Here is a 26,488-nt window from a genome sequence, read left to right as displayed (position 1 = left end):
CTCAAACACTAAGGAGATGCAGCGATGCACACTTGTGATTGCAGTTCAGCCCACTGCGTTTCCAGATTGTTCTACAGCCTGAACAAACACTGTAAAAACCTAGCTCAGCCAATAAATTGTTTTTCTTTGAGAGATTTTTCTCCTACTTCTTTAAAAAATGTTGTAACTTTTTTTTTTTTTTTTTTTGTAAAAATGTATTATTGTAAATCCTTAAGTGTGGCTTTTGCGTAATTGTCTGGACATTAGCTGGCACAACGCAGCAGTCTGTAATTCCAGAGATGTACAATAAATGAATAAAAAACAGGGCATTCAGCTGCTGCAAACCAAGTTTTATATCCACGTGAAGCTTTTGCAACTTTTGCTCTCTCCAGAGTGTATTTCTCAGCCTCTCTAGGTGCCTAAAAGCCTGCAACATATTCCAGTTTCTCTTAGTGATGGGCTTTCTTTTAATTCCACTCAGCTTTACAATCTGTTAAAGAGCTGAGACTAAAATCATGGTTTATTTACACCTCAACTACGTAAACACTGCACTTCCAGGTATTGCATTCCTTACCTAGATGCCCTGAATTACAGTCATGAACTCTTACTTTTCTGTTTCTTGTCCAAATTTAAAGGAAGATTAGTCCTCTCCTTTAAGTCTCCAAATAAGACTAAGCAGTATTAAGTCCTGTTCAACATTTGTTTTAAGAGTAGAAGGTTTTCAGTCAAAACTTGCATTTATGTCTCCCTGAATTTCATTGTGGTAGGACATGAGGCACTCCCAAAGACTGCCACAATAGGAATACACAAGAAACTGTAAGGGGAACCTCCACAACAGCTTAGCACCAGGCACCTGCTGTGGAAAAAATGGAAAAAGGAGTACTGTTGACTTAATTTTGGGCAAGACAGTAGGCAACTCCACTCACGGGCATTTATCTGAAATGGTACATACAAAGCTGTTCACATGGATATAAAAGTACCATAAATATGTCTCTCATTTTTTCCAGATACCACTCCAAAAAAAAACCAGAATGTACCTTCACATTAGCGCATATTTTTTTTTTTTTATCTTCCCTCCTTCTGCACAAGCCCTCTAGATCAATCCTTTAGTTTTAACATTATTAGCAGCATGTAAGGCAGTTAGGCTAGCATCACATCCAGATGCGTGATGCTTTCCCACAGCAGATGAAATACTGTGTACTGAGTCACACTCAGCCTCAAGCCTACATAGTTGGAAAATTCTCCTGCAGTAGATGGTGGAAGTCTATAGCATAAGCAATCCATTTATGCTAAGTGACAAAAGACCAGTTCTGGGCAGTGCACTTCTGAGCAAGAAAAAAAAAATCCTTATTTTTGCAGTACCTTATTACCTTATAAAAATCCTTATTTTTGCAGAATCTGCAGTATGAGCCTTCTAAAAATAAATTAATAAATAAATAACTTGTCTTTTTTAGACAGTATTTTGTTGTGAATGAAACACACTTGCCAAAAGTCTAATTATACGTTGGCTGTATAACACAGGGTGTTCTTTTCATTGTATCAGCAGATAGCTTTAAATGGGAAGCAGAACAGGTCTCTCTTCCAAAAATAACCAATTTCGTTCAAAAAATGCAATATACTGCTGTCCCTCTCTCCTCTCCTTTCTAACCTAATTCCCATTTTGATTCCTGCCTCCAAATTTCAATCGGATCCAATCAGGTATGCTTGTAAGTACAGCTTTCAATGCTGGCAACAGCTCTCACAGAATAAGCTCAACGCTGATTTAAAGAGATTACATGTGAAGTAATAGGGTTAATTTTTCTCACATACAAGACTAATAATCAACTGTAATTACAATACGCTGAAAAACTAAAAGAAACTTATAACAATTTTAACAAGTAACTTTTGCAATTGCTAAAACCTTTGAAGGGTGTCACGAGAACCAATCAGAAGGACAACAGAAAATCAAGCCACTGCACCCACTGAGATGGCAGCAACTCAAACAAGCAGACATGTAGGGGACAGAAAAATTATTCAGCCGAGTAGCTAGCAAAAGTCCAGAATAGAGAGAGGGCAAAGGCTGGGGAAAGAATAGCAGCAAAAGGAAAAACAGATGAAGTTGTGGCCTAGGACCAACTTGGCAGGCCAGAGAGGCAAACTTACTGCACGCAGCTTTGTGTGTGACCTGGTCCCACGTGCTCCAAGGGCAGCTGGTACTCTGGCTCTGAGATGTCAGCTCACATCCCTATGATCAGGTCTGCTGTGAAAATAAATTTTACAGGTCAATACAGTATCTCTTTGCTTTCCCATGCTTTTCTCCCTCATTTGTTTCAGCCAAACACCCATTCAGGTATCCAGCCTGAGCACTATTTTTCATTACCTACTGGAGCACCTCTTTTCATTAAAGTGCACAAGTTGACTACAGGTATAAATTAGTCCTTCCCTTGTAATATGTGGTCTTAGTCTCAGAAGAAAAAAAAAACATGCTAAAACTATGTATAAAGGCTCCAAGAAGCATAGCTGCTAGTGCAGGCTGTAATAGACTCAGTATTTTTGTCTGCAGCATTAGTACGTTCCCAGCAGGAAACCACGTTTTTCAGTAATTTTGCTAAACAAAACTCTGAAGAATCTACAACAAACCCCCCTGAATGTTGCTTTTTTCAATATAACACAGTGATCCTCTTGACATCGCTACTTAGGGGGTTACCTGTGAATAACAGAGGCAGACAGCTTCAGAGATAAAGAAACCATAATATTTCCTATGGAAAGAGTTAGCGGTCCCACAGACTTTTGCTCTATAAATGTGGAGAGAAGGCAAGGGGCTAAAATTATCAGGGATTCACTTCCACTAATCCTGTCTCTGGATGTGATGCTTGACATAGCATCTCCTCTCCCTGCCCTTGGTCATGCCAAGAGGAATAAAATCAGAAGATAATAGTACATATAAGCAAGAAAGGCTACCTACAATTAATTAAAACTGATTGTAACTCTAATATAGCACTTCACCTTAGTTCCTTAGAAATGTTTTTTCAACCCAGAGTCGTTCATGACTTAGAATTATTTCCTATTCAAAAGCGAGAAAGCTGAACCCTTCTAAGGCAACAAAGGGAAAAAGATTCATATCCACGAGAAACTTACGATCTTCACAAACACAGTAAAAGCACACACGTTTTTCTTCAAAATTTTATTTCAATTTAAATTATGGGGCCAGCCAGATTTTTTTGGATAAGAAATGCATTTTCCTCAGGGGAAATGAAATGCTACCATGGAAGTAGAATTACAATTGTATACATCTCTTATTTAAAAAAAAAAAAAAAAAAAAAAAAAAAAAAGAAAGAAACACACACAAAACCAAAAACCGCTCACATTTAAATAACTTGTAGTAATATCCTTAAGCCTTCAAGCAGATAAGAAACCACTTCCAGAACAATAGCTTGTTTTGTTTTGTTTTAATACGAAGAGCACGTCAAATGAGCTTTAATTTAAATACAACTTCTTTTCGAAAGCCAACATTCAAATGTTTTCACATATTAAAAAAAGTTACCATAGCCATTATTTCCAAGACCTAATATAGAGTAACCTATAACCCAGTCCAAATGTTCTCACTCCTTTACAGACACAAATCTTTTAGCACTTCTACATTTTTCTAGAGAGGAAGCCTTATATGTTATGGTGAGTAACTTGGCAAATGATGTTTTCTTCCACTCAGCTGTGATAAACCAAAAAAAAACAGAGACTGTTGGTACTGAACTATATCATCATCTCATGGCCAATTTTGCCTGCCTCTGTAAGTGATCTCCACGAAGAGCAAGCTATTTGCTTTCCAGTAGGCAAAATGAGTCTGTTTGCAAAGGACGCATTAAGGAATTTGCAAAGGCCAATTCTAATGTTAAGAGAAATTTTAAACTACTGAGTGAAAACACTTCGTTTTCTGGAGCTGACTTCCCTTGTGAAGGCTTTCAAATCAGCTTAAATGTCACTTAGGAGTTTCATTTTGCTGACTGCAAAATATTTTAATTAGGAAAAGGACAGGAAGCAACAAACATTTTCTATAGCATTCTCAATCAGATTCAGCCATGCAGAATTTGAACTTTCAGACTCCAATCCATATGTTTGGTTGGTTGTGATCTTAACGTTACTATATGATGGATAAATACAACTTTAATAACATTGTTTAGCTATATTTAGTAGATTCCTTTTGTATGGTCACAGTAACAAAAACATGGTGCAAAATCAAAGTTGTTTTTTTGTTTTTATAAATACTGATAGTTTGCAGCATTAAAAAACAAAATCAACAAAATTAAGTCTTTTGTTACCCTAGGATATCTATGTAATTATGTTTATTGAAGTCAGAGGGGATTAAATCATTCACTTTCATAACTACCGTACTGAGTTACCTACTGTAAGAAAGAAATGATACACTGCAGGCTCCCCAGAAGTAAGAGGAATCAATATTAATTTAGCATAATCTTTGCCATTTGCAGAGCGGGTGAGCACAACACTAGTTTAATTGAATAAGGCCAATAGTATCCAGTAAGAATCTAGTATCGAGGGTTCCAGTTCTCTATTTCAGCCTACTCTAATTGATGGCACCCCATTAGATAAGTGAATACAAAGAATTTGTTGTGTTTTTTTCTTTTAATGCTGCAGTACTTAAGATCGTTAAATCAGCATTTCCATGTGATCTGAAGTATTCAATTACATATGAGCATTCATTTTGCAAAACTCAATATTAGGTAATAGTTACAGACTAATACAATAACATTCCTCTGCTGTACAAATTAAATCATATTTTAAAGAAATGAGCAGCCTAGGAGTTATATACAAAAGAAACCAGCAAGCACTGTTGAAATGAAATGCAAAATGTCACTGCTAGGTCTACTGTCTGAAATACCTTTAAAAGTAAAATTAACAAAAACCCTTAGAACATATTTCCAAGTTTACAAGTCAATTCTCAGAAAAATCAAATCATGTCAAAAAATCTATAAAGCAGTGAAAGGCATATATACATTTTCCTTATGAACCTTGAGATTTCACTCTTTTAAAAGTTGCTAAGTTTCAATATCAGTTTATTTGCAAGACAACTGTTTATCCCAATAAGCTCACATCTTAGATACATTTCCCCTTTGATTACAAATAAAGCACTGCACTTTTTTTTTTTTTTTTAAATCAAGGCATATAATCTTATACTAGGGTGCCAGGAATGCACAGGTCACATTGTGCTCATATCTCAAACAAGGTAAGTGCAAACATACAGATTTATTCAGATTTGCAAGCATGCAACCTGTTACTTAACTACATTAATACCTTCTTTCCTAAACCAAACTAGTATCTATATGTTTGCGTTCATGAACCTAGAATCTTTCTTTTCAGGACTCCTAAAACAAGCAGTGTCTTTGAATTCTGAAATGACACAAATATCAAGAAAGTCCACATTGTGCAAGAAAGCAGCAGCTATGTTTTTCAACTTGGACTAAAAAAGAAAAACAAAAACCGTTCACTGAACAGCAGATTAGCAGTAATGTTCCTCATGAATCGATAAGAGTGCCTGATGCTGAATATCTAACAGCAAATGCTGAACTTGGGTTTAATATTATAGGGGTTTACTGGAGATTAAGCTTCTTGCTGTGCTGGTCTCTTCAAATCCCTGATCTGTTTAACTAAATAGGTCTTCTCATCATTAAATTGTTCATCCTCGGTCCTGTCATTCTGAAACTTGCTGAGGAACTCAATAAGTTTGGTCTGGTTCTTTAGAAGGATGTCTAATATAGGCTGTGTCTTGTTAGGATTGGCTACAAACACCTGCAAGAAAACAAATGGCATTTAGTGTAATAGGAAACAGGAGTTTAAGTTAAAAAAAAAAAAACAACAAACCTACTCAATATCCCAAAATGTATACAGAAAACATAATGGAGTAAATCAAAATTTTAAAATAAAACTACCCACCATTTTTTATTTTAATTAGAACAGAAATCAAACATTACAGTACTGAGGTAAATCCAGTTTGTACAAGTTGATTAGTCACAATACCCTCTGCAGAATCCACTGAAAAACCACACAGTTAAATTCTGTAGCAAATACATCATCCTCTATTGTATACGATATCAGACGGGTATATTAAAGTTCACTGAAAACTTTTATACCTCAAGCTGTAACTCCAAGCTCTTAGTTATTTGCTTGTCTGCTGCAAAGTCAAAATGTATCTGTTTTAATATGCAGACTACATTTAGGCTTTGAAATGTTGCTGGCTTGGTTAAAACACTGCTATCCTTCATAGCATCATGCAGCATGATGAAAACACTTCTGAACTCCAATATGCTTCATGCTTTCACATAAAATCATGGATTCCTCCTTGTCCTACTGTACTCCATCTTTCTTAATTTCAAAATTTTCCAAGAGATCACCCTGACCAATCATATGAAAGTTCTTAAGTGCTTTCCAATCAATTTTTTAAAGACCATAGAATCATAGAATGATTTGGGTTGGAAGGGACCTCAAAGAGTCCCTGGCTCCAACCCCCCTGCCCTGGACAGGGCCCTCTCCCACCAGTCCAGGCTGCCCCCAGCCCCATCCAGCCTGGCCTTGGGCACTGCCAGGGATGGGGCAGCCACAGCTGCTCTGGGCAGCCTGGGCCAGGGCCTCACCGCCCTCTGAGTGAAGAATTTCCTCCCAACATCTAATCTAAACCTAGCCTATTTCAGTTTAACACCATTCCCTCTTGTCCTACACCACTGCACTCCCTGACAGAGTCCCTCCACAGCTCTCCTGCAGCCCCCTTTAGGCACTGGAAGGCCGCTGTAAAATCTCCCTGGAGCCTTCTCTCCTCCAGGCTCAACAACCCCAACTCCCTCAGCCTGGCTCATAGGAGAGGTGCCCCAGCCCTCTGATCATCCTTGTGGCCTCCTCTGGGCCCGCTCCAACGGGTCCATGTCCTCGTTATGCTGGGGGCTCCAGAGCTGAACACAGCCCCGCAGGTGGGGCCCCACAAGAGCAGAGCAGGGGGCAATTCCCCTCCCCACCCTGCTGGCTGCGCTGCTGGTGGTGCAGCCCAGGGTACGGGTGGCTTTCTGGGCCACAAGCACACGTTGCTGGCTCGTGTCGAGCTTCTCATCCACCAGCACCCCCAGGGCCTTCTCCCAGGGCTGCTCTCCGCCCATTCTCTGCCCAGCATGTGTTGGTGCTTGGGGTTGCCCTGACCCAGGGCCTTGTTGACCCCCATGAGGTTCGCACAGGCCTCAGGCCTGCCCAGGTCCCTCTGGGTGGCATCCCTTCCCTCCAGCGTGTCAGCCCCACCACCCAGTTTGATGTCATCAGCAAATTTGCTGCGGGTGCACTTAGTCCATGCCACTGACAAAGACATTAAAGCACTGGTCCCCCCGACGAATGTCACTCATCACTGGATACAACGATAATTCGTAAAGATGGATCATAATAGCAAACAGTAGTTCTTGCTGATTTAACCACTTAGCAGACATTCAGATAAGCTTCATTTAGACTCAGTAGTTTACTCAACTTAACAATTCCTGTTTGGTTTTGTTTTGGTGTTTTGTTTTTTTTTTTGTGCATGTGTTTGTTTTTAAATTTACCTTAAACACATGAAAGGCCTCAAACTGAATGTTACGACTCTTGTCTCGTAGAAGGTTCATCATTAGTTTGAGATTTTCAGGTTTACTGATGTATTTCGTCATAATTGTGAAGTTGTGTCTATCCAGTAATAATTCACCAAGAAGCTAGAAGTGGAAAACAAGGTGAGATAAGTGATGAGAGACAACTTATAACTGCTTTTAAACATGCTGGATAATTGACATCAGTCTGTAAAAGTAGAAAAAGTCACACTAAAACATCCTAACGTCCTTTTTTTCAACATGCAACTGAAACGTATCCTTTTATTCCCCTTTTGTTATGAACTGGGATTGAAAGTAAAAAGACTTTTTCACTCTTTTTTTTCCCCTCACAACTTCATTGTTTTTTCTATTTACACAAAACTTATACATCATCTGCAAGAATTTGGTAAGGAAAGGGAGTTAGTATTTCAAATGAGAAGTATCTGCACTTCTTTTGCTACCTACTTGGTCCAGAAGGGATGCAAAAACAACAAAAAAAAAAAAGCAGAAACTTCAGTGGATTTTATACACTTATTTCCCCTACCTCCTACGCTCTCAAAATTACACAGAACCTCTTGCTGTGGGGAGCATTGTCGCAGGAGTAGTAAGATTCCTCATGAGTACCACCCTTGCTACAAGTTAACTTACATTTGTAAGTATGTTCAATATTTCTGATTAACTTGAATTGCTATAGTCACATTACATGAGTCTCTTTATTAAATAATATGTTGATATTTGTTGAAGGAAATTAAATGATAAATAAACCAACTCTTGCAGATAGCCATTTCTGCATAGGGAGGGAAATGACTTGGTGTGCACTGGATGCCAAATAATGGCAGGACTGGACTAAAAGAAATTAAGTGATCCCAAGAATTAAAACATAGGTAAAAAGACACATATTATCCGAGGCAGTAACTTAAGTAATTTAAATTAGTCAACCCACCTTGAAATTGAAGACATTCTCTAATTTTGCATCTAAGAAGAAAAAAATGCTTTACCTTAAGTGACTGTCTCTTTGTCACGTAATTTTCTGAATGCAGTAACTTCTCGTATTCACTGAAGAACTGAACACAGAATAAAGAGAATGGTTAAAACCTTTCCAAGAGACACAAGTGCTCTTCTTCCAAATTATTATTAAAAAATTGAGATGGAAATCCATGAACAAAAATGTAAACAAAATCTGAAATCTCAATAGTTTCCTGTAAGTCAGTGCTGCTTAAAATTTGTATATGCTTTAAAAATATATGTATTTACACTTTTAGTAGGCTTTAATCTCTAGACTGCAATGTACTGAAAGCATTTCTTGTTATTTTTTGAACTATAGTAGTTCTTGTCACTGAACACTATTCATTAATTTCAGAAGCCCCCAGATATCTTGTATTCTTGGCCTGATGTGCATTAACACAGACACACGATAAAGACTAGGAAAGAGTTCCCTCTAGTGGAAAAAACACATTTTCACAGAATTAGATTTTTGCCTTAGCCTACTGCTTTTACACTTTTTACATTCAACTGTAAGATCTTAATGTTAATTGTACTGCTTTGAAAGAAATTACTTTAGGTTCATTTGGCTTAATATTGTATATAAATTTCCAAAAAGGAATCTAAACAAGGTGAGAAAATACTGTTTTATTCAAAGATATGCAGTACTAGAAAATTCTGAATAATGAAATTTGCTCACCCTATCATAATGTTGTTCCAAAAATTCTGCACTTAGCAACTTGTGTCTTGTAAGCAAATCCTGTAAAAGAGTAAAAACAGTATTTTCCATAAAAACTTGTATGATACATTATATGGTACATATGGTACATTCACATTCTGAATAAACTGGGAGCGTACATAAGGCATCCAACAGACAACGTTGCTATATTTTTAAACAAAGAAGAAACTTAAGATACGGAAGTAGTTACTTGTACATAGGAATTGCAAAGGACCTTCAGATCAATTAGGAAAAGTCTGCTACCTGTTAATTCACGCAGTTCTGTGGAACTATCATTGAAGAATGGCAGTTACAGATCAAGGGTTCTCTGCACAGAACTATACACAGTTGAGGTTGAGACCACTACTTAACACTGATAACTATTATGTTTGTAGTCCTGTAACTGTTTTTTGTTTTTGTTTTTGTTTTTTGTTTGTTTGTTTGTTTTGTGGGTTGGGTTTTTTTGGTTAGGACAACAAAAAATACCTCCAGAAGTAGTATCAAATGTACTCAATAAACAAACATAATGCAATGAAAATGAATTCAATCACTTGAATAGCTGGAGAGACAGATTTAAAATTCCCTGGCATGAAAGTGTACGTGTATTAACATGGTAGTTTAAATCTTGCTTTCTAGAATTGTTATTGGGAAAAGAATATGCATGTTTAAACATCTTGCATTGTGAGAAATAAGGAAGAACAATGTTCAGCTTACCCATTTTCACTAATATTTTTCTCCTCTCTTTAAACCTTTTTGCTTAAGAGTATAACACACAACATCTGGGTTCACACAGTGGAAAACTATAGAAATAACTTAAATATGGGGCGTAATTTACCTTGAATGTGGCAAATGCATCTGAAGCAATGTCAAATGTTGACATTTCCACATATCTGAAGAAATCATAGAATTGTTCTGACCACAAGATTATTTTAGCAAGTGGTTCATGTCTGATGCATTCTCTAAGCATTATCCCACAATTTAGAGCAATTTCTGGAGATTCGTACCTGTTTAAAAACAAAAGCCACAGATTCTTTATACTTTCAGAAGTTACCATTGCAATTCTGCACTAATTACAGTTTTCTGTTCTATTATATAAACAAGAATTCAAAGAATGAGGTACTCACTTCTGTATTAAATTTCACCTTCTAATACTTGTCTGAAATATCACTGAAATCACTGCCAATTTACTGCCAAATCATTGCCAATATTCATTCATAAAGTGAGAAACAAGATTAAATAAAACTATTTTCTTTGTGCTCAAAATCAGTTTTCTTTTTACATATTGGTACAATTGCAGACATCTGGAAAAGCAATAAGTGATTTGTCTTGAAAGCTATTTGCTTACAGCTGACAATAATTTACATAAAACTACTCTTAATATGAGTTTTGAAGCTAAATGGTTAATAACACTGGACATTAATTCATGGCCACTCTTTCATTAAACCATTTTCAGCATCACCGTCTGCTCTATACATCACGGGCTTCCAGCTTGACATGTTGGCAGCAGCATCCTCTAATTTTAAGGATTACACTCTCTGTGCTCGAGTCTTTATTGCCTCAAGTACAGTATCTGCAACTTCCTACCAGAGACCTTCTGGAACATGACCACCACTGATTTGATGAAAGTGATGAAGCCGTCAGGGACAGCTTCATTTAGAAATTGTCGCTACACTTTCTTGGCAGGCTTTCCTGCTCAAATATTGGTGTGTTCTCTCGGTTGATTTTAGCATATGCCAACAGCAGCTGCTAAAATCTCACAACAGTGTCTCTAAGACATATTTGACAGAAATCCACCTCTGTACTTTCTACTACCTCCTTGAGTTCCCAAGCACACTAATAGTAGGAAACAGGATGAAAAAGGGTATGTCTTTCTGACCCCAAAACTAATCTCAGCATGTTGCAACACAGGCTATCCCAATCCACAGACAAGTTGTGTCTGTTGTTTCCTACTTGCTTCTGAAGCAAAGTCCCTTACACACCTTCCATCTAAAAAGGTCTTGGACCTAATGCATCTGAAGCCAATTTAAATTCACCAGCTTAACTCCAGAGCAAAGCATCATTGTGTGTACTAAGCACTTACTAAATTATCATACAAAAACATTTGCTTATGAATAAATTTTCACATTAAGTGCTGCAATACTCTGTATTTAACTTGTCACGAAGACTTGGAATCTACTGGACTTTTTGTAATTTACCACATAGTTTAAATTAGCATAAATTGACTCAGTCAGATTCCAGATGTAACACTTAAGTCATTAAAGCTAATTAAATGCCCATTTCAAACATCCTGACTTATGAATATCTTTCAACGATCCCTGTCAGAATAATGCTCTCTGAAGAGTGACAACACAGACCAAGAATTAGGACAACTGTGTTGCAATCCTCATTCAGTCACACATTACGAAGAGCATGCTGAGAAAGTAGTTCCATCGCTCTGCATCTCAAATTCGTCTTTTTGTAAACTGTTTTCAGAAGTACTGAATCAATATCCTCTTTCATATTATGCCACAATTAATAATCGTTTTGCCCTTGTAATATTTAAATCTTCCTTCTCGGAATCATGGCTGCAACACAGGAAAAAGGAAATCAAAGCACCTCTGGCAGACTGTACATCTTACAACGTGAAAATAAACTAGCCCAATACACCATGTATTTGGCAGGTTTCGCTCTGAACTCAGTGAGCATCTCTATTTACTGCTATGAACTAGGAGGAGGAGGAAGGAAGAACAAAGTAACACTTCCTGTTCAGATGTTAAAAACATATTTGATTATCTCATATCTCAACGTAACATAGGCAAATATCTCACTGAAAAGTACGTCCCTTTGCTTCATCTTCTAGCCAACCCAGTAAGTGGATTGAGTACTAACCAACTGTGGTCCATGGAAGCTTACTGAAGTAAGCTTACCCAGAAGCTTTAATATAAATTATATAATTAATACTTGAAATGGCTACAACTTCAAGAATAGCTTATTAATATTGATGAACTTTTCTATCCTAGAATTACATATTGGAGTTGCAACTTTCAGAACTTTCCTAGTAATAGAAACATGAACAATTCTTCTTACATGTAGCACATTCTCATTTTTTTTTAAATCTTATTTTCACAAGAAAATGCTAACAACATATTCTACTTTCATGTTTGAGATCCACAGCTCTACACGTGCAACCATGTGTTCGGTATGACATGATTCTCCAACACCAAGAACCAGAAATAATCATAGAATGGCTTAGGTTGGAAGGGACTTTAAAGATCACACAGCTCCAACCCTAATACAAGAACGGAGGAAGAAAGAGGAGGCTAACATGCATGTGCTCTGAGTCATTCTGTTAGGCTGAGTTTGAGCTGGTGCATTTATGTGACTACAGGAATATGAATCACTATGAATAAAATGTCTAAGACAAACTAAGACCATGGGGTATGACAGCAAACTGGAAAGGACAGTGGTTAAAGGGAAAAAAAAAAAAAAAAAAGCAGCCTTTACTACTCAATAAATGAGTAAGTTCAGAAGGAAATAATTTCGATTGGATCAAACAGTATACCAAACGGAAAATGTCTGCAGTACCCTAGTAATAATATTTTAGGTTACAATCAGTTCTCAATTTTCAGTTGTATTTCATGCAAAAGTTTATTTCTGGTGTTTATTACTCAAATATTCTTTTACTTAGGGGATTTACAGGCCCTTAGGAAAGTGGGGTGGGGGAAAACAATTATACTGCAAAAGAAGAAAAAGTGTTCCAAAACTCAGCACTTCTCCATGAATTTGAATTTACAAACTTCTTACTTCATTAAAAAGTGTATTTATGCCTCACAGCATACATACCCTTTTAACAGCATGAACAATATATTCTGTTGAGTGCAGATGTATTCAACTGTGGGAGTTCTTGTACCAATTTGCCTTCTGAGGATGTTGTTGAAAATTTGAGCAACATCTTTTTTGCCCTGTCAAAAACATAAGTAGTTAAACACATAATATTCAAGTTCACCGTTCAAGTAAGAATTAAACATTACCATAATATCATACATTCATACCACAGTGAGTTCTGAGTTCAGTCAGCCTCCGTACTCTGATCTTAATCAGATCACATCCATAGTCTGTTTCTTTATACCCATTTCAAATACGCCAAAACATTCTAAACAGTATCAGCCAGATGTTTCAGACAGATCACAGGTTATTTATGTTAAGAAATAAAGCCAGTTTGTATTTTATCTGACACCTCTGTGAAGCTTCAGTCTCCTGGACTTGCTTTATTCTTGTGTTTTTGCCAATAACGTACCAGTTTTCAACTGTGCTTCTGCATGAAAGTGTGTTTCTTCAATACTCCATTATCCTCTCCCTTTCTCTAGGGACGTTTAATTCCACCATTAGTTGTCTGTAGAGCACTTCTGACTGCAGTGTTAACATTCAACTTAAAGTTGGAACTTAAGGAAGTAAAATAAATAAAACTACAAAGAGAACTCACCCACTGACCTAAAATGCAAGTCTCACATTTTTCAACAGACAAAGTAGTATAAAAAAGAACAAGATGCTTGAATTCAGCACAGACTATACACAGAAAAATGCACAATGAAAAAACCAGGCAGCATGAAAGTGGCTGGGAACGTTCTCTTCTGAATAGATATACACCTCTTATTTATTTATTCTATGACATTTCAGACCACAGCTAAAGATGCCAAATTGGTATGGACTAAAAGCTGGTTATAAATATAAGCACTTCTCACCATCATTCACGTGCATCATTTAAAAGCCAAAGTTCTGCAATTAGCTTTCCATTTCAGACTGCCATAAATACAACTTCACGACTATGTGTTATCAGATGTAAGTCAAAAACCACCAGGCAAACTTGTACTAAGATTGGGTTTGCTAAGAAAGGCCTTTTAAGCAGTTCCACGTGAAGGCTTCCTGAATGTTAAACGCAGACCACACGTAGATCATTTTTCTTGATGAACTCTACCTGGTACTATAAATTTCCAGGGTAACATTTGCAAGATTTGGAGTAAAATTCAGACTGCATTTAATTAGCAAGTATTTAAAAAACAGCAGCAATTTTTCATAACTCCTTCATTTTTCCAATCACCATAAAGAAGATTGCATAAGAAAAAAAAAAATTGAATGTTTGTAAAAATGTAGGAGGATTGTAGTTTTACAAATGGCATGTTTGTGAATTACCATGGACGGTTTGAGGCACTGTTGTTTTCAGGACATAAGAGTTTGTTTGTAAATGCTTGTTTTCTCTATTACAATTTCACTGAACGCCAGCCTAAAGCAACACCAGAACTCTTTGTTCTGAAATGAGTAGAGCAGTGTTTCCAGAAACTGCTTTACTCCAACTCCACATAATATAGTCATCGACTCTCATTCACTAACATTGCCAATTTTGCTCTAGATCTCACATTTTGCTTTGGATTCCCCAGCCAGAACAACATTTTCTTATTCTCCACAGAAGTGAACTGCTAGTGGCACGCAGTAATACCAAGTCAAGTTATTGTTGAAAGCACTGCAAAGTGACCTCATGGGCTAACAAGAGCAAACAGGCACCGAACCTTGTGCCAATAGTCACGACCACGAGAGGTGAGAGTGAAACTGTGCTAGCATTGTCTTCCCAGCAGGATCCAGGCCCCCTCACGCAAAAGGCTTTTCTGTTTTTTGTTTTTTGTTTTTTTTTTTTTGTGTGTGTGTGTTCTTTTTTTTTTTTTTTAGTGTGGTTTTTGTTTTTGTTTTTCCCTTCATTTAAAGAAGAGCAAGAACAGAAAATACAGTTCCAGAAGGGATGCCATCTCTCTTACAAACATGTAAGTCAGCAGGAAGATAAGAGCGGAGTTACTAACACTGGTAAATAGATGGTTTTGTTAGCTACAGATATAATTTTTACCAGGTCTTTCCACCCAGCAAGTTTCAGATAGGCAGTTTCCTATGCACAAGATTAAAACATTAAGTTTGTTGCGAAAGTTGAAGTGTCTGGGTAGACAGTCCCTGTCTGTAACCTCAGCATCCACCACAGAAATCTTCTTGAAGAAGAGCAAAGTTCTTGACAAAAAAAGGTGACATTTACTTCATTGCTGAATGGCCTCAAGCTTTAGGGGAGGCGCCAGAAAGAATAAATGCTGAACTCAACATTCAAGTTTAAAAACCAACAGGAAATCAAGTTTGTACCTCTCTCAGTGACAGAAAAATCATTTCAAATGTAGTAAGCCCCAAATCATAGAGATCTGGGACATAATAGCCAAAATCTGAATCTAGTGCAAGTTTGGAGCACAGGTGTGTTGACATTAATTCTAGGTAAAACAATAGCTGGACAGCCTGCCAGATCCCATCCTTAAAAAGCAGACATGGTCCTGCCTGGAAACCAAGGTGAATGACTTTTTCTCTCTCAAGGGGGAATGGTTATATCCCTGTGTTACAAAACAGCAGAAAATCTAAAAGCAGGAAACTACTTGCAGTCCTTTCCAGTCCCTTTAGAATAAAATGAATAGTTCTCTTTAATGAGACCAAGCCTGTACAAATTGTTATCATTCTCCATTACCAGAAGATAATGAAGGTTTCCTTCTCTAATAACCGAGCCGAGTAAACACCAAACTGATAAGAATCTAGAGGTCAGCAAAATCCAGATGACGTTTCATCATTTCCTTTCTTCGCCAATTAAAGGCCATCATATTTCAGCATTCACTCTCAACTTTCCCAGGTCTCCATGCTTATTTAATAATCTGAATGCTTTATGTTTGGTGTAAACATTTGTGTGGGTAGGAAAATAAATACCACCATGTTACAATTAAACACATATCAGAGGGACTTATGCAAGGAGTGGGGGGCAAGAGAAGAAAGAACAGGGAGGAAAGCTATTATTTTTGGAACATCATACTACAATAGGACTTTTGCAAAGTCTGTTCCCATCATGAACAACTTGGTTATGAACAATACCATCCTTAAGCAACCTTAAGTGGTATGGCCTTTATGGTCAAGGCTGTGGGGTGAGATACATGGGTTTTGGCTCCTTTCCTACACAACCACACGCTTCTTGTGGGACCTCAGGGAAAACAGGAAAATCCAATTGTACTGCGATTTCTTAGAACTAAATAGGGTGATTTTTCACCATGGCAGTGGGAAGCTAGATTATTCTGTGTGATGTGGTGACATACGGCCGAGGTTTGAATAGAGATATATTTGAATAAAAGTAAGCATTGCTATTTTGAAGTAGTCAATAAAATCTTCTATTTGTTTATATATATATATATATATATATATATATAAGTAGAATATATAACATACGTTATATATAATATATTCTGCTTATAAACATATAAACAGAAAAAGAGGGAAACAGAAAAGGTTACATCATTTCTAAAGAGAGAGAAACACTGAAGACTTAGTAAGAGGAACAGCTTTACCATACATACTTTAAATTCTTCTTAAACGTTATGAGTTATTTAATATTTTTTTTATTATATTTATATTTTTATTTATTTATTTAATTTGAAAGTCATTTTATTTAATAAGATGAGAATACTGAGGTGGCTTATAGTACTATCGCTTGTGTTCACTGTAATATTAGTACTAAGAGATTAATCCTTTTCTCTACATAACAATTAAGGATTATTCTATAATTTTAACAGAACTGTATCATAAGGATTAGAGGTTTATCTACTTCAATTTTCTGCAGCTTAGGTGCCTAAATTCAGTGATCTTGTATTCAGTATTTGCTTAATTTTCTAGATAGTTTGGAATACTGAGTTCTTTTTCTAATGATTTGGCCCCAGCCAGAAAATAGAAGCTGTAGATCGAAAGATGTTCTAACCAGTTAAAGAGATAGCAATTCAGATGTATTTATTTTAAAATATACAATACATGAAACATTAAACTTCTCTTCTTACCTCAAAATCAATTAGCTGCAAGTCAGCTACGAGGGTACTAAGGAGACCACTGTTGTACAGCTCCTGAGCAAGCTGTGCCACAGCTTCTGTCTGTGGTTCCTTTTCATTTGTGCCATACAAGATTTCTTTCATGGCAACAAGGTTTTTTGAAACCTCCTCAGTGGCCTAAAGAAAAGGGGAAAAAAAATAGTTAGAGCACAGACAATGTCATTTTTCTTTGTAACGGCACACACTATTATTCTTATCAACTGCAAACTTCCATTAAGGAGGAAAAAAAATCAGGAAATGACAGCCTGTTAAGAAAACAATAGATGATCTTTCTGCAAACAAGACTGTTACATGTTATTAAAAAAAAAAAAAAAAAAAAAAAAAGAGAAGGAGCAGAGGCAAGACACAAGCAATTTAGTTGACAAGTTGTCAAAAGTAAAATATCTTCTTTTTTAGTGCCTCTGAACTTCCCATTCAAAAATCCCCTAAAGAATAGTGACGGTATGAAAAGAACCAGACAAAATTTCCATACAGTAAAACAAAGATCACAGGATCACACTGGAAAACATGACAGAGATATGTGCCTGTCTAGTGAAGTGCCCAGACAGACCAAATGTACTCCTACAGATTTTGCACTTTGTTTTCTGGCAAATAGCAGACTCCCATTGCAGTCACTACGGATGTTTTTTTTCCTTTCCAAAGGAAAACCTTGAAGAGAACCTCACCTAAGCTCCGGGTTATCTCAGTACAAAAAATAAAAATGAAAAAAAAAATAAATAAAAAAATGTCAGAGCTACAAAAAGTGGGTCCTTCAAAAGAAAACATCAATAGAGGGGACAACAGAAATGTAAAACGCTTCCTCTCTGAAGTCAATCTTACAGAAGGCCTTACAGTCAGGTCTGACTACTCATTCTGGAAAGCCAGTGCGAGGAATTCCTAAGTTGCTGTGTAGGCCTAGAGCAATGTTTAGAAGTGGAAGCAGAATTCTCATAAGTAAAATAAACAAAATCAACAAGAACACTTCTCAACACCCATTTCTAAATCTTAAAGCACAGTTATCTTGGAGGGGAGAGAGAAGAACTACTTTAATTGTGTGTTTTCATAGCTTGGGGATAAAACACTGAAAATGATCACCCTCAATATCTGGTTTAGCTATATTACATTAGTTTTTCACGTGCTTAAAAAGTATGAACAGTTTTTAAGTGCACTGATTTTTAGTCATTAGATGAACCTGCCCACAAGGTATGTACAGTATTTATTTGGTAGCACATGGAAAATTAATAAAGAGCAAGAATGACACCTTTCTGGATATTGCCTGTCTTACAAGGGATATGCAGAAAGATTCCATTTGTGGACTATATCTAGAGAGGTTTAAGAACTGCATGACCCATGCACTATTAAAGACGAAGCCATTCCAGCTTTGCTAGGTATGCAAGTATGGATTCTATGACCTTTACGGAGACTCCATATCAGTTTTAGCTCCTCCACAACTTTCCACTCCCCACTGCCTCCATTTTCTCACTAATTCCGGTTCCCATTCCCAGTTGTCTCTTCCTTTAATAAAATTCCAAGGGATTTTCTGCACACTGTCAGTAAGACAGCAAGAAGCAGGTGTTCAACGCAACTGCTTAGACATCTTCTAAAGATGTAAAATGAGAAAGCCAGCTCACCGTATTACAATGGTATTATGGCATACAACTGCTCTCTTTCTTTAAAATTCAGAAGAAATACACTTTTACTAAGAAAAGAACAGGAATGCCTGTCAAATCTGGAGCTACAGAGAGATGTTCTTGAAGCACACCAATAAAAGAGGAAGAAATGTTAAAGGATTCTTCTGTAGTTTGTCCCTGCACACTAATTTAGAAAGCAAGATGAAGGAGGAAGGAATGCTGAGGTTTGAGGAGTTATCTATTTTAAGCAAGACAGTGGCAACATGGAGGACACACCTGCAGGTAAGAATGCCACTGAAGAATTTTTCATACCGAGAATCCAGAAAACAGAGCACCCTCCCCAAACTTTAATGATCATATGTAAAAGTTCTCCTTCAGCATCACTCCGAGACACTGTTAGCAACTGAAATACTGACAAACCAACAGGAAAAAATACACAGTGAATGCTTTTCCAAAAGAAGCTTTCTGCCCTAACATGAGCATACAACTCAGTAGCTGCAAGAAGAGACACCAGGACTTGAATTTGTTTTCTCATTGTCGTCATAACTGCCAAGACCACCTGCAGGTGCTTCACTTGATCTTGCAATGACACGCTGCTTTAGTGGTAATTAATGGTAAGAGACACAAAATTACGGAACAGCTTGGGTTGGAAGGCACCTCAGGAGGCCGCCACTGTCCAACCTCCTGCTTGAGGCACGACCAACGCCGAAGTCCTATGAAGTTGGTCGGGCTCATATTCAGCTCCATGGCTGGTCACTCCATGACCACTCCGGGCAACCTGTGCCAATATCTCATCATTTTCATCATGAAAACGTGAAGCAGACTCGCTTGTATCATCTCATCTTAGGCCAAACTATAATTTTTGGATACACACAAATATGGAAATACGAGTTTTTCTGAAAGTATTTTATTAATAACCCGTGTCTTTCGGTGCATAATGTATCCATAGATGATATTTCTATATTCTCTCCTCTTCTACTCTAAAACTCAACATCAAAAGGACTAGAAAAACTCTTACAAGCTTTTTCTAGAATCTCTCTCTATTCTCCTCTATTCCATGAGCTCTCTAATGTATTACAGATACACAACATGCAGAGCTATTTTTACCATTTAAGATGCAGAATGGAATTTAGATAGCTACACCTGAAAATATAATGCTACATTAAATATCAAGTCAAGAGTAAAAAACGGTAAAAATTCAAGACAGAAAAGGAAAGGCTAACTAGTGTTACTTGTAAGATTTCCTAAGATACAGAGATCTAATCAGACACGGCATATATTATATTTTTAATATACAAGCAGAGTATATTTTATATATACAGGATGCATGTGTATTATATAGATTCTCGATACTGAGAAAGAACAATTTTTCAGTTTTCGAAAGAAGTTCTGTGACAAGTCACATTTAAAATTCAATAGTGCCAGATAATCAATAATGTCTGAGGATAAGTCAAACTCGAAAAGTAAAGCTTCAAGTAAGGAAAGCAAAAAGATTACTAAATTCTTTTTTTTTTTTTTTCCTGTGATAGAAAGGTATTATATCAAAACAAGACATCATGAAGTCACATACGTGATTGTCACAGCAGAATCTGTTGCATGTCTTTATATCTACAAATCAGTATGGTTTATTCTATTCTTTAGGGTATTTCACAGATACTCACAAAATACCAAATACTTCACTTAGATTTGTACATCTTTAGTGCTCGAGTTTTATCAAATAACAATTGCCTTTACTTAGAGAGCAGGAGAGCACAGCAGGCTCTAGACCTGCGGCTAGGAGCCGTCCATGCCAACAATGCAATTGCATAAATTGCACCATTAATGAAAACATTCATAAAAAATTGAAACCATCTATAGTTTTCAGCCTGTATTTACCATTTTGTCTAGTCTATAGCTATATTTACCATAGGCAACTAACACAATTTTAATAGTTCTACTGAAATTGATTGGATTTTAAAACTCCTACAAAAATGTAAAGTTGCTGTAAAATATGATTATCTACATCAATGCCACTAATTTAAAGGCAATAGGTTTAAAAATGATTGCACCAGATTTCAGCAGACATCTGTCATGAAGATAACATTAAAGAGCTAAGTTCAATTAGAAGAGAAGCCTTCTAAAAAAAAAAAAAAAAAAAAAAAAAAAGCAAACAAAAACCTTTGTCCCCAACTTTATCCTCTGGGTAACAGCCCCACGCAGTAGGCAGGGCAGAGCACTTAACCTTTAGCTTCCTCTCAACTATGAATTAATTGCATACATGTGCATAACAAACTTAGAATTTCACTGCTTTGTAAATTTCCCTGTTAACTCACTGAATGAAACTTGATGTATGTCTGTGGGACCATGTCATAATACTGCACTGAAACCTGAATCAAATCAGATAGCATATTGCATTTTCCCATGCCATGTAGCATACAGTCCACAGTACTGAACTGTTTAAAGGGAGGGGGAGACATCCAATTTGCCTAAGATCTATGGTGTTTTTTTTTTTTTTTTTTTTTTTTTTTGGCAATAGGGAACCTGCACAGGTTAACAACGTGTCTGAGCCAATTATCAGGAAGCCCAAACCGGAGCTGTTATGAGCAGGTTAACCCAAGGTCAGAGGGTAGGGAAGAACAAGTCTATTACATGAGTAAATATTTACCTTCACGACAGTAAATTTGTGCTACAAACTAAATGAACCGGTAGTATAAAAATAAATGCTGAGGTAAGTCAAAGAGGAGGAAGAGATGAGAATGAAATACTAACTAATGTGCTAGCTCAGAGGTAGGTCCCATTTATCTGAAGGGACTTTCCCTTCCTCCTCCTCTTTCTGAAAGAAAAAAAAAATCACTGAAAGGAAAACTAACAGTGTATGTAATGAACACTTTTTCAGTTATAAAGCACTTCTCATTTCAAGTTTCCGAAATTACTCTTCAAAAATAATACGAGAGTAAGCTATTGCCTCTACCCTAAGCAACAGGCTGCATTCAGCACACCCAGAGTCGTGGTACTGAAGGCAGATTGGCGGCGGGGAGACACAGTCCAGCTTCTACAGGCACTTCAGATCTCATTTCCTAAGTATGTACTGCAAGCCTAAGCAATGTTTCAAAATGACCTGGAGAATTACCTGTTTACATTTTCTCCCATATTTGCACAGTTAAAAAAAAAAGTAACATGCAACTAGAATTCACTTCTCAAGCTTCAGGTTTTTGTTCATAGAATAAATTGTGCAGTATTACAGAGAAGAATTTTTCATAACTGAACAAAATGCACCATGACCACTACTGTTGTTTCACATCTTTTGCTGCAAAGAATCTGAGCAAAGAATCCATGCAATGATAATTAATTACTACTTTAACTTTTAAAGAAAATCATTCATTTAACTCTTTTTCAAATTCTGTATTTCCAAGCATGCTTGGAAACTGATGAGAAGCACAGTGGAAGACTAAATACCTTCCTAACAGCATTGTGCTGCTACTGCTTGGTAAGACCTACTCTGAACTACACATATGAAAACAAAGCACTGCCATACTGCAGTAGAAAAGTACTGGTTTGTCTTTGGAACCTCAGCCAGACATACTGTATAAAACAAAAGGCCATTTACAACGAATTTAATTTTGTAGAAGAAATACTTAAAACAATGATTAATATTTGAAATATTTAGTTTGCTTCAACATGTGCTGAAGTTACTTTAAGCTTAATTTACACATTTCAAATACCATATGTTCAATAGTAAAGAAAATATGTAACTGTGTACTTTGCTTTAAGAAATAGAGTAGGACAAATAGCATACACAAAAAAAGTAACACCCAAAAGGGTGTCTCCTTAATACAAAAAGTAATCAACGCTGAATACAAACCATGCTACTTGGGCTTGACAGTTCTGTTGTTATCTGACAGGCTACAAAAGCACACCCTGGAACAAACTAATAGACTGGACAGGAAAAGGGCATGAATTCATCGTATTTAATCACAGCTGGACCTTCAAAGAAATGACGACTGGCCTGTAGGATATTGAAGATCTCTTTCTTTTTAACCAAACTGAGAACCTGAGAGAAACTGCTACAACCACAGTCACCTTCACAGAGGTCTTGGCTTGCCAATGAACCAATTATTTCCTGAAGAACCTGTGCATGGACACATGGGGACAGGAGTTGTGAAAGTTCAGATTCATCTGCTGGTCCTCTTTGTGAACAATGAGGATGACAGAGGCCAGCACCACCCAGCTCAGTATCATGAATGTCAGTATTTAACCCGCCTCACATTTAACCAAGTGAACACGACCGGCCTTTTCTCCTTCAAGCAGGATGTATTGTCTCCTATATGACACAGGATGCAACTCTGCAGGCTTGGTACATTACTTCTTGTCAAAGCAGACCCATAAATGAGGTCTTTAAAGAAGATGTAGGTGTGGGATTAAAGGCCAGCAAGAAGCAAATTGTACGTAATAATCTGTAGTTACAGCATCAAGAACAAGGAATGCGATGCCGCACACAGCTATGCACAATGGAATGAAGTTGGCCTGTTCCCTATTAGAGGTCTATGCAAAAAGAAAAAGATGACAAAAGAGCACAGATTTCAACACTAAGCCACATCTCCAGGAATTAATAATGAGGTTGATATGAAGGAAGCAGTGCCAAGTCTCATCTCAGACTCTTCAGAATGCACCTATGGAGTCAGTTAAGGGAGAAAGAAGGAAAAGAAGCAGCAAATGAAAATCCTCCCAGCTTTTATGCTAACACTCTGTCATGAACCAGGATAAAAATCGCAATGAGACAAGAGCATGCACTCTGCACAGGACCACACAGCCCTAGTCCTAGGCAAGACAGAAAAAGCACTGAGGAAAAAAATAGTATGGCACACTGCAAGAGACCTGGAACATAACACATCCTGACACTGCAGTAGAGAATGCTGGTCCCAGAGAGCATCAAGGTAAAGCCAGTGATTCAGTTAAGACCCAGATTCTGCTACACTTTAAAACAGAAGTGCCAAACCTGGCTGAAACTGGATGTAGTGAGGCTGGCCACACTGTGCTTAGAAGACTGGTGAGCACAGAAAAGATTGTGACTAATTCCTACGCTTGACTCTTTAAGGATGCCAAGACTGGCACAAAACAGTTAAATAATCCTGGGAGAAGATCTGAAGAGGGTATCATAGCCTGCTTCAAAACCGGGGGGCCTTGGGAGACAGGGAGTGTTTCATTTTCTTGTTTTGGTTTGGTTTGAGGGTGTTTTTTTGCAAGTGTTAACATCTATGCTCTGCTGCTGAGTTTATCGGGAAAAAATTCATCTAAACAGTAAATGACCCTGTCAGACAAGTCAATAGGTAGGTTGCTGCTGCACACAGTCTGAATCTGAGGGTAATTTTTAGTGAAGCTATCAAGACTACCAGTTGAGAAGTAAATGACTGTTGCAAGGCACAGATCCTGAAAGACAGGTACAGATTCTGAACAAGCAAACCATCCCATCCAAATGGGACTGCAGCAGCACAGGAACTTTACACCATACCATCTTCCTGTGGACTGATGAAAAGGCAAGAGAGGGTGAGAGTACATGCTCTGATAGCTACGGAGATGCAAAGCTCCTTGGTTTCAATAACAGAGCCACTCTGCTCTGTGACCATCGGCAAATTATTTTAATTATCACATCATCTGCCAGTGGTATTAAAATGCAAAGCCGAACAACATGAAACACACCATTTCAAAAGGTATGTAATAACCTATCCTTTATCAGAGTGGCATAAAAAATAATTCCTAATTGGCTCAGCGTAAACAGCTACACATTTCAGTTTTTAAACAGTATCTGAATGGGAAAAAAGAGAAGTCCCAACCGTACCTTCTCTGCCTTTTTGTCAGAGATATCTTGCTTTTCTAGAACTGCCATACTTTCCTTCAGGTTCTTCACTATGTCTGCAGGAGACTTGTGCGACTTGCCAAAAGGGAATGGCATGGTTGCGAGCCACAAGGTCTTCCTTCTAGGGCTCCTGCTTCACCTGGAAAAGGAGGAAAAGAACAAATACGTCAAAACCAGAAGCATAACAACACATGAAGATAGAGTACAGCAAAGGCATTCGTACGTGGAATAACCATTATAAATAAAATAAATACAAAATAAATAACCATTCCAGCCATCACAAACTTAAATGCTACCTGTGTTTCTAATTCTTTTAAAACACAAAATACTGCATCTAAGAACTCACATTAAGATCACTCTCTTATGTTTCAAGAAGAAATTAAAGAGAACATCAATTGCAACCACAGGCACATACTGTATGAATGTCGCATATGGGGAAGACTAACATGGATAAATTACCCCAATTAATGTTGTCAAGAAAAATACTTATTTTATATTAGGTCTTTGCCACAAGTCATTGTGCCTCAGCTGCTCTGCAGTGACTGTCCAGGTACATGCTTTTACTACAGTCACTCCATAACAAATGCAAAGTGGACAGCAAAGCCTGCTGCTCTGCACAGGAGCTAGAAGCATGACACAGCTGAGCCTGCAGACAGCAGCTTATTGCCTACATCATAGCAATTGCTATGTCCTGCCTTTCTTGTACCAATACTGCTGTAACTTCATACTGAAACACAGTCTCCCCCCGCCCCCGACTCATTTCATGGGAAACCAACTTTGACACCAGTAATAAGGTACTTGCAAACATTAAACCCAATACCTGGCCCATTGTTTCAAAGAAATTAAATTTGTCTTATGGGAGCATTGTTTCTTCCCTGAAATACTTGGCTCCTGAAACCAAGTACCTTTATCCCTCTGTATATTTACATACATATAACCATTCACTTCTGTGTACAAAATAGACAGGTATTACTGGCATAAATGAGTATACAAAAGCTTTTGTTATTATTTTGTTACATATGCCCCCATTTTAACAACAATAAAAAATTCTTACAAGTGAATTCCATAAAACACATCTAGCACTTTTATCTAGGTATAGAACAGGAAATCCTCCCTAAAAAATGGTGACAGCGCTACTTCTGCTAGACACAGGACAGAAGAAGCTGACAGAGCACAGATTACAGTGTCGTTACAAAGAAGGGCTATTACCCTGAAAACTGGTAATTTTACACTCACACAACACCAGTAATGTTAGCAACAAGTCGACCACAACTAGGATATGTTATCTAACACCAAGCACTTGAGCGTCAATAAACTTGGTCTTATTCAATTATGTTACGCAAGAGTAAAAAAATATTGATTTTATGCTATTTTTGAGTTATTTTGATTCTTTAATAATTTGGGCTGCTCCAAGGACAACAATAAAAAGATGAACAGAAGCAACCAGATCTTTAGCCTGGAAAGTGTCCATAAGCACGTTTCAGGTAACCAGCTACAGAGATGAACACCTCACTGTTTCATGTCTCCAGCTGACCTACCGCACCTGATGAAAAGCATGTTAGGCAGTTTTTACATCAGATTACTTTCAGATAAAAGGAAGAAATAACAGCATGAAGCAGCAACAAGACCCATCCATCAGCTATTCCCATTTTTTAAGAGGCCACAAAAACTTGGTTGTTTCTATTTTGCAGTGTAACTGCCCACATGTAATAGTCTCTCTGCACTAATCCACACTAAGAAGAGGTCGTAAAACTGAAGTTACAAACACAGGACTGATTCCCTAAGGGATAAAGAAACAACCACGGGTCAATCCTCAGACATAAGAATTTTATGCCTCAGCTTTGTCACATGTGAATGGAAGAGAAACC

The 26,488-nt window shown here is 37.3% G+C and overlaps 1 protein-coding gene across 2 annotated transcripts in view; it reads right to left on the bottom strand.

Moving 5' to 3' along the window:
- Positions 1-3,121: 3,121 nt before the first annotated feature.
- The window catches only part of CAB39 (calcium binding protein 39), a 40,872-nt gene continuing 17,505 nt past the window's right edge, over positions 3,122-26,488 (bottom strand). Inside the window, exons 2-9 of one of the 2 annotated variants that reach the window (XM_082767429.1) lie at positions 24,603-24,759; positions 17,130-17,294; positions 13,084-13,202; positions 10,097-10,265; positions 9,244-9,303; positions 8,561-8,626; positions 7,545-7,688; positions 3,122-5,760 (exon numbers count right to left, since the gene is read on the bottom strand). In XM_082767429.1, the coding sequence (XP_082623555.1) occupies positions 5,572-5,760; positions 7,545-7,688; positions 8,561-8,626; positions 9,244-9,303; positions 10,097-10,265; positions 13,084-13,202; positions 17,130-17,294; positions 24,603-24,716 (1,026 nt within the window). In that variant the 5' untranslated portion in view covers positions 24,717-24,759 and the 3' untranslated portion in view covers positions 3,122-5,571. The remainder of the gene's footprint in view (positions 5,761-7,544; positions 7,689-8,560; positions 8,627-9,243; positions 9,304-10,096; positions 10,266-13,083; positions 13,203-17,129; positions 17,295-24,602; positions 24,760-26,488) is intronic. The other variant, XM_082767428.1, reaches the window with a different exon arrangement.

This window comes from Aythya marila (genome assembly GCF_965140915.1).
Source record: "Aythya marila genome assembly, chromosome: 9".
NCBI classification, from domain to species: domain Eukaryota; kingdom Metazoa; phylum Chordata; class Aves; order Anseriformes; family Anatidae; genus Aythya; species Aythya marila.
Note: the sequence above shows the minus strand (reverse complement) of the source record. Positions and strands in the feature narration are given on the sequence as shown.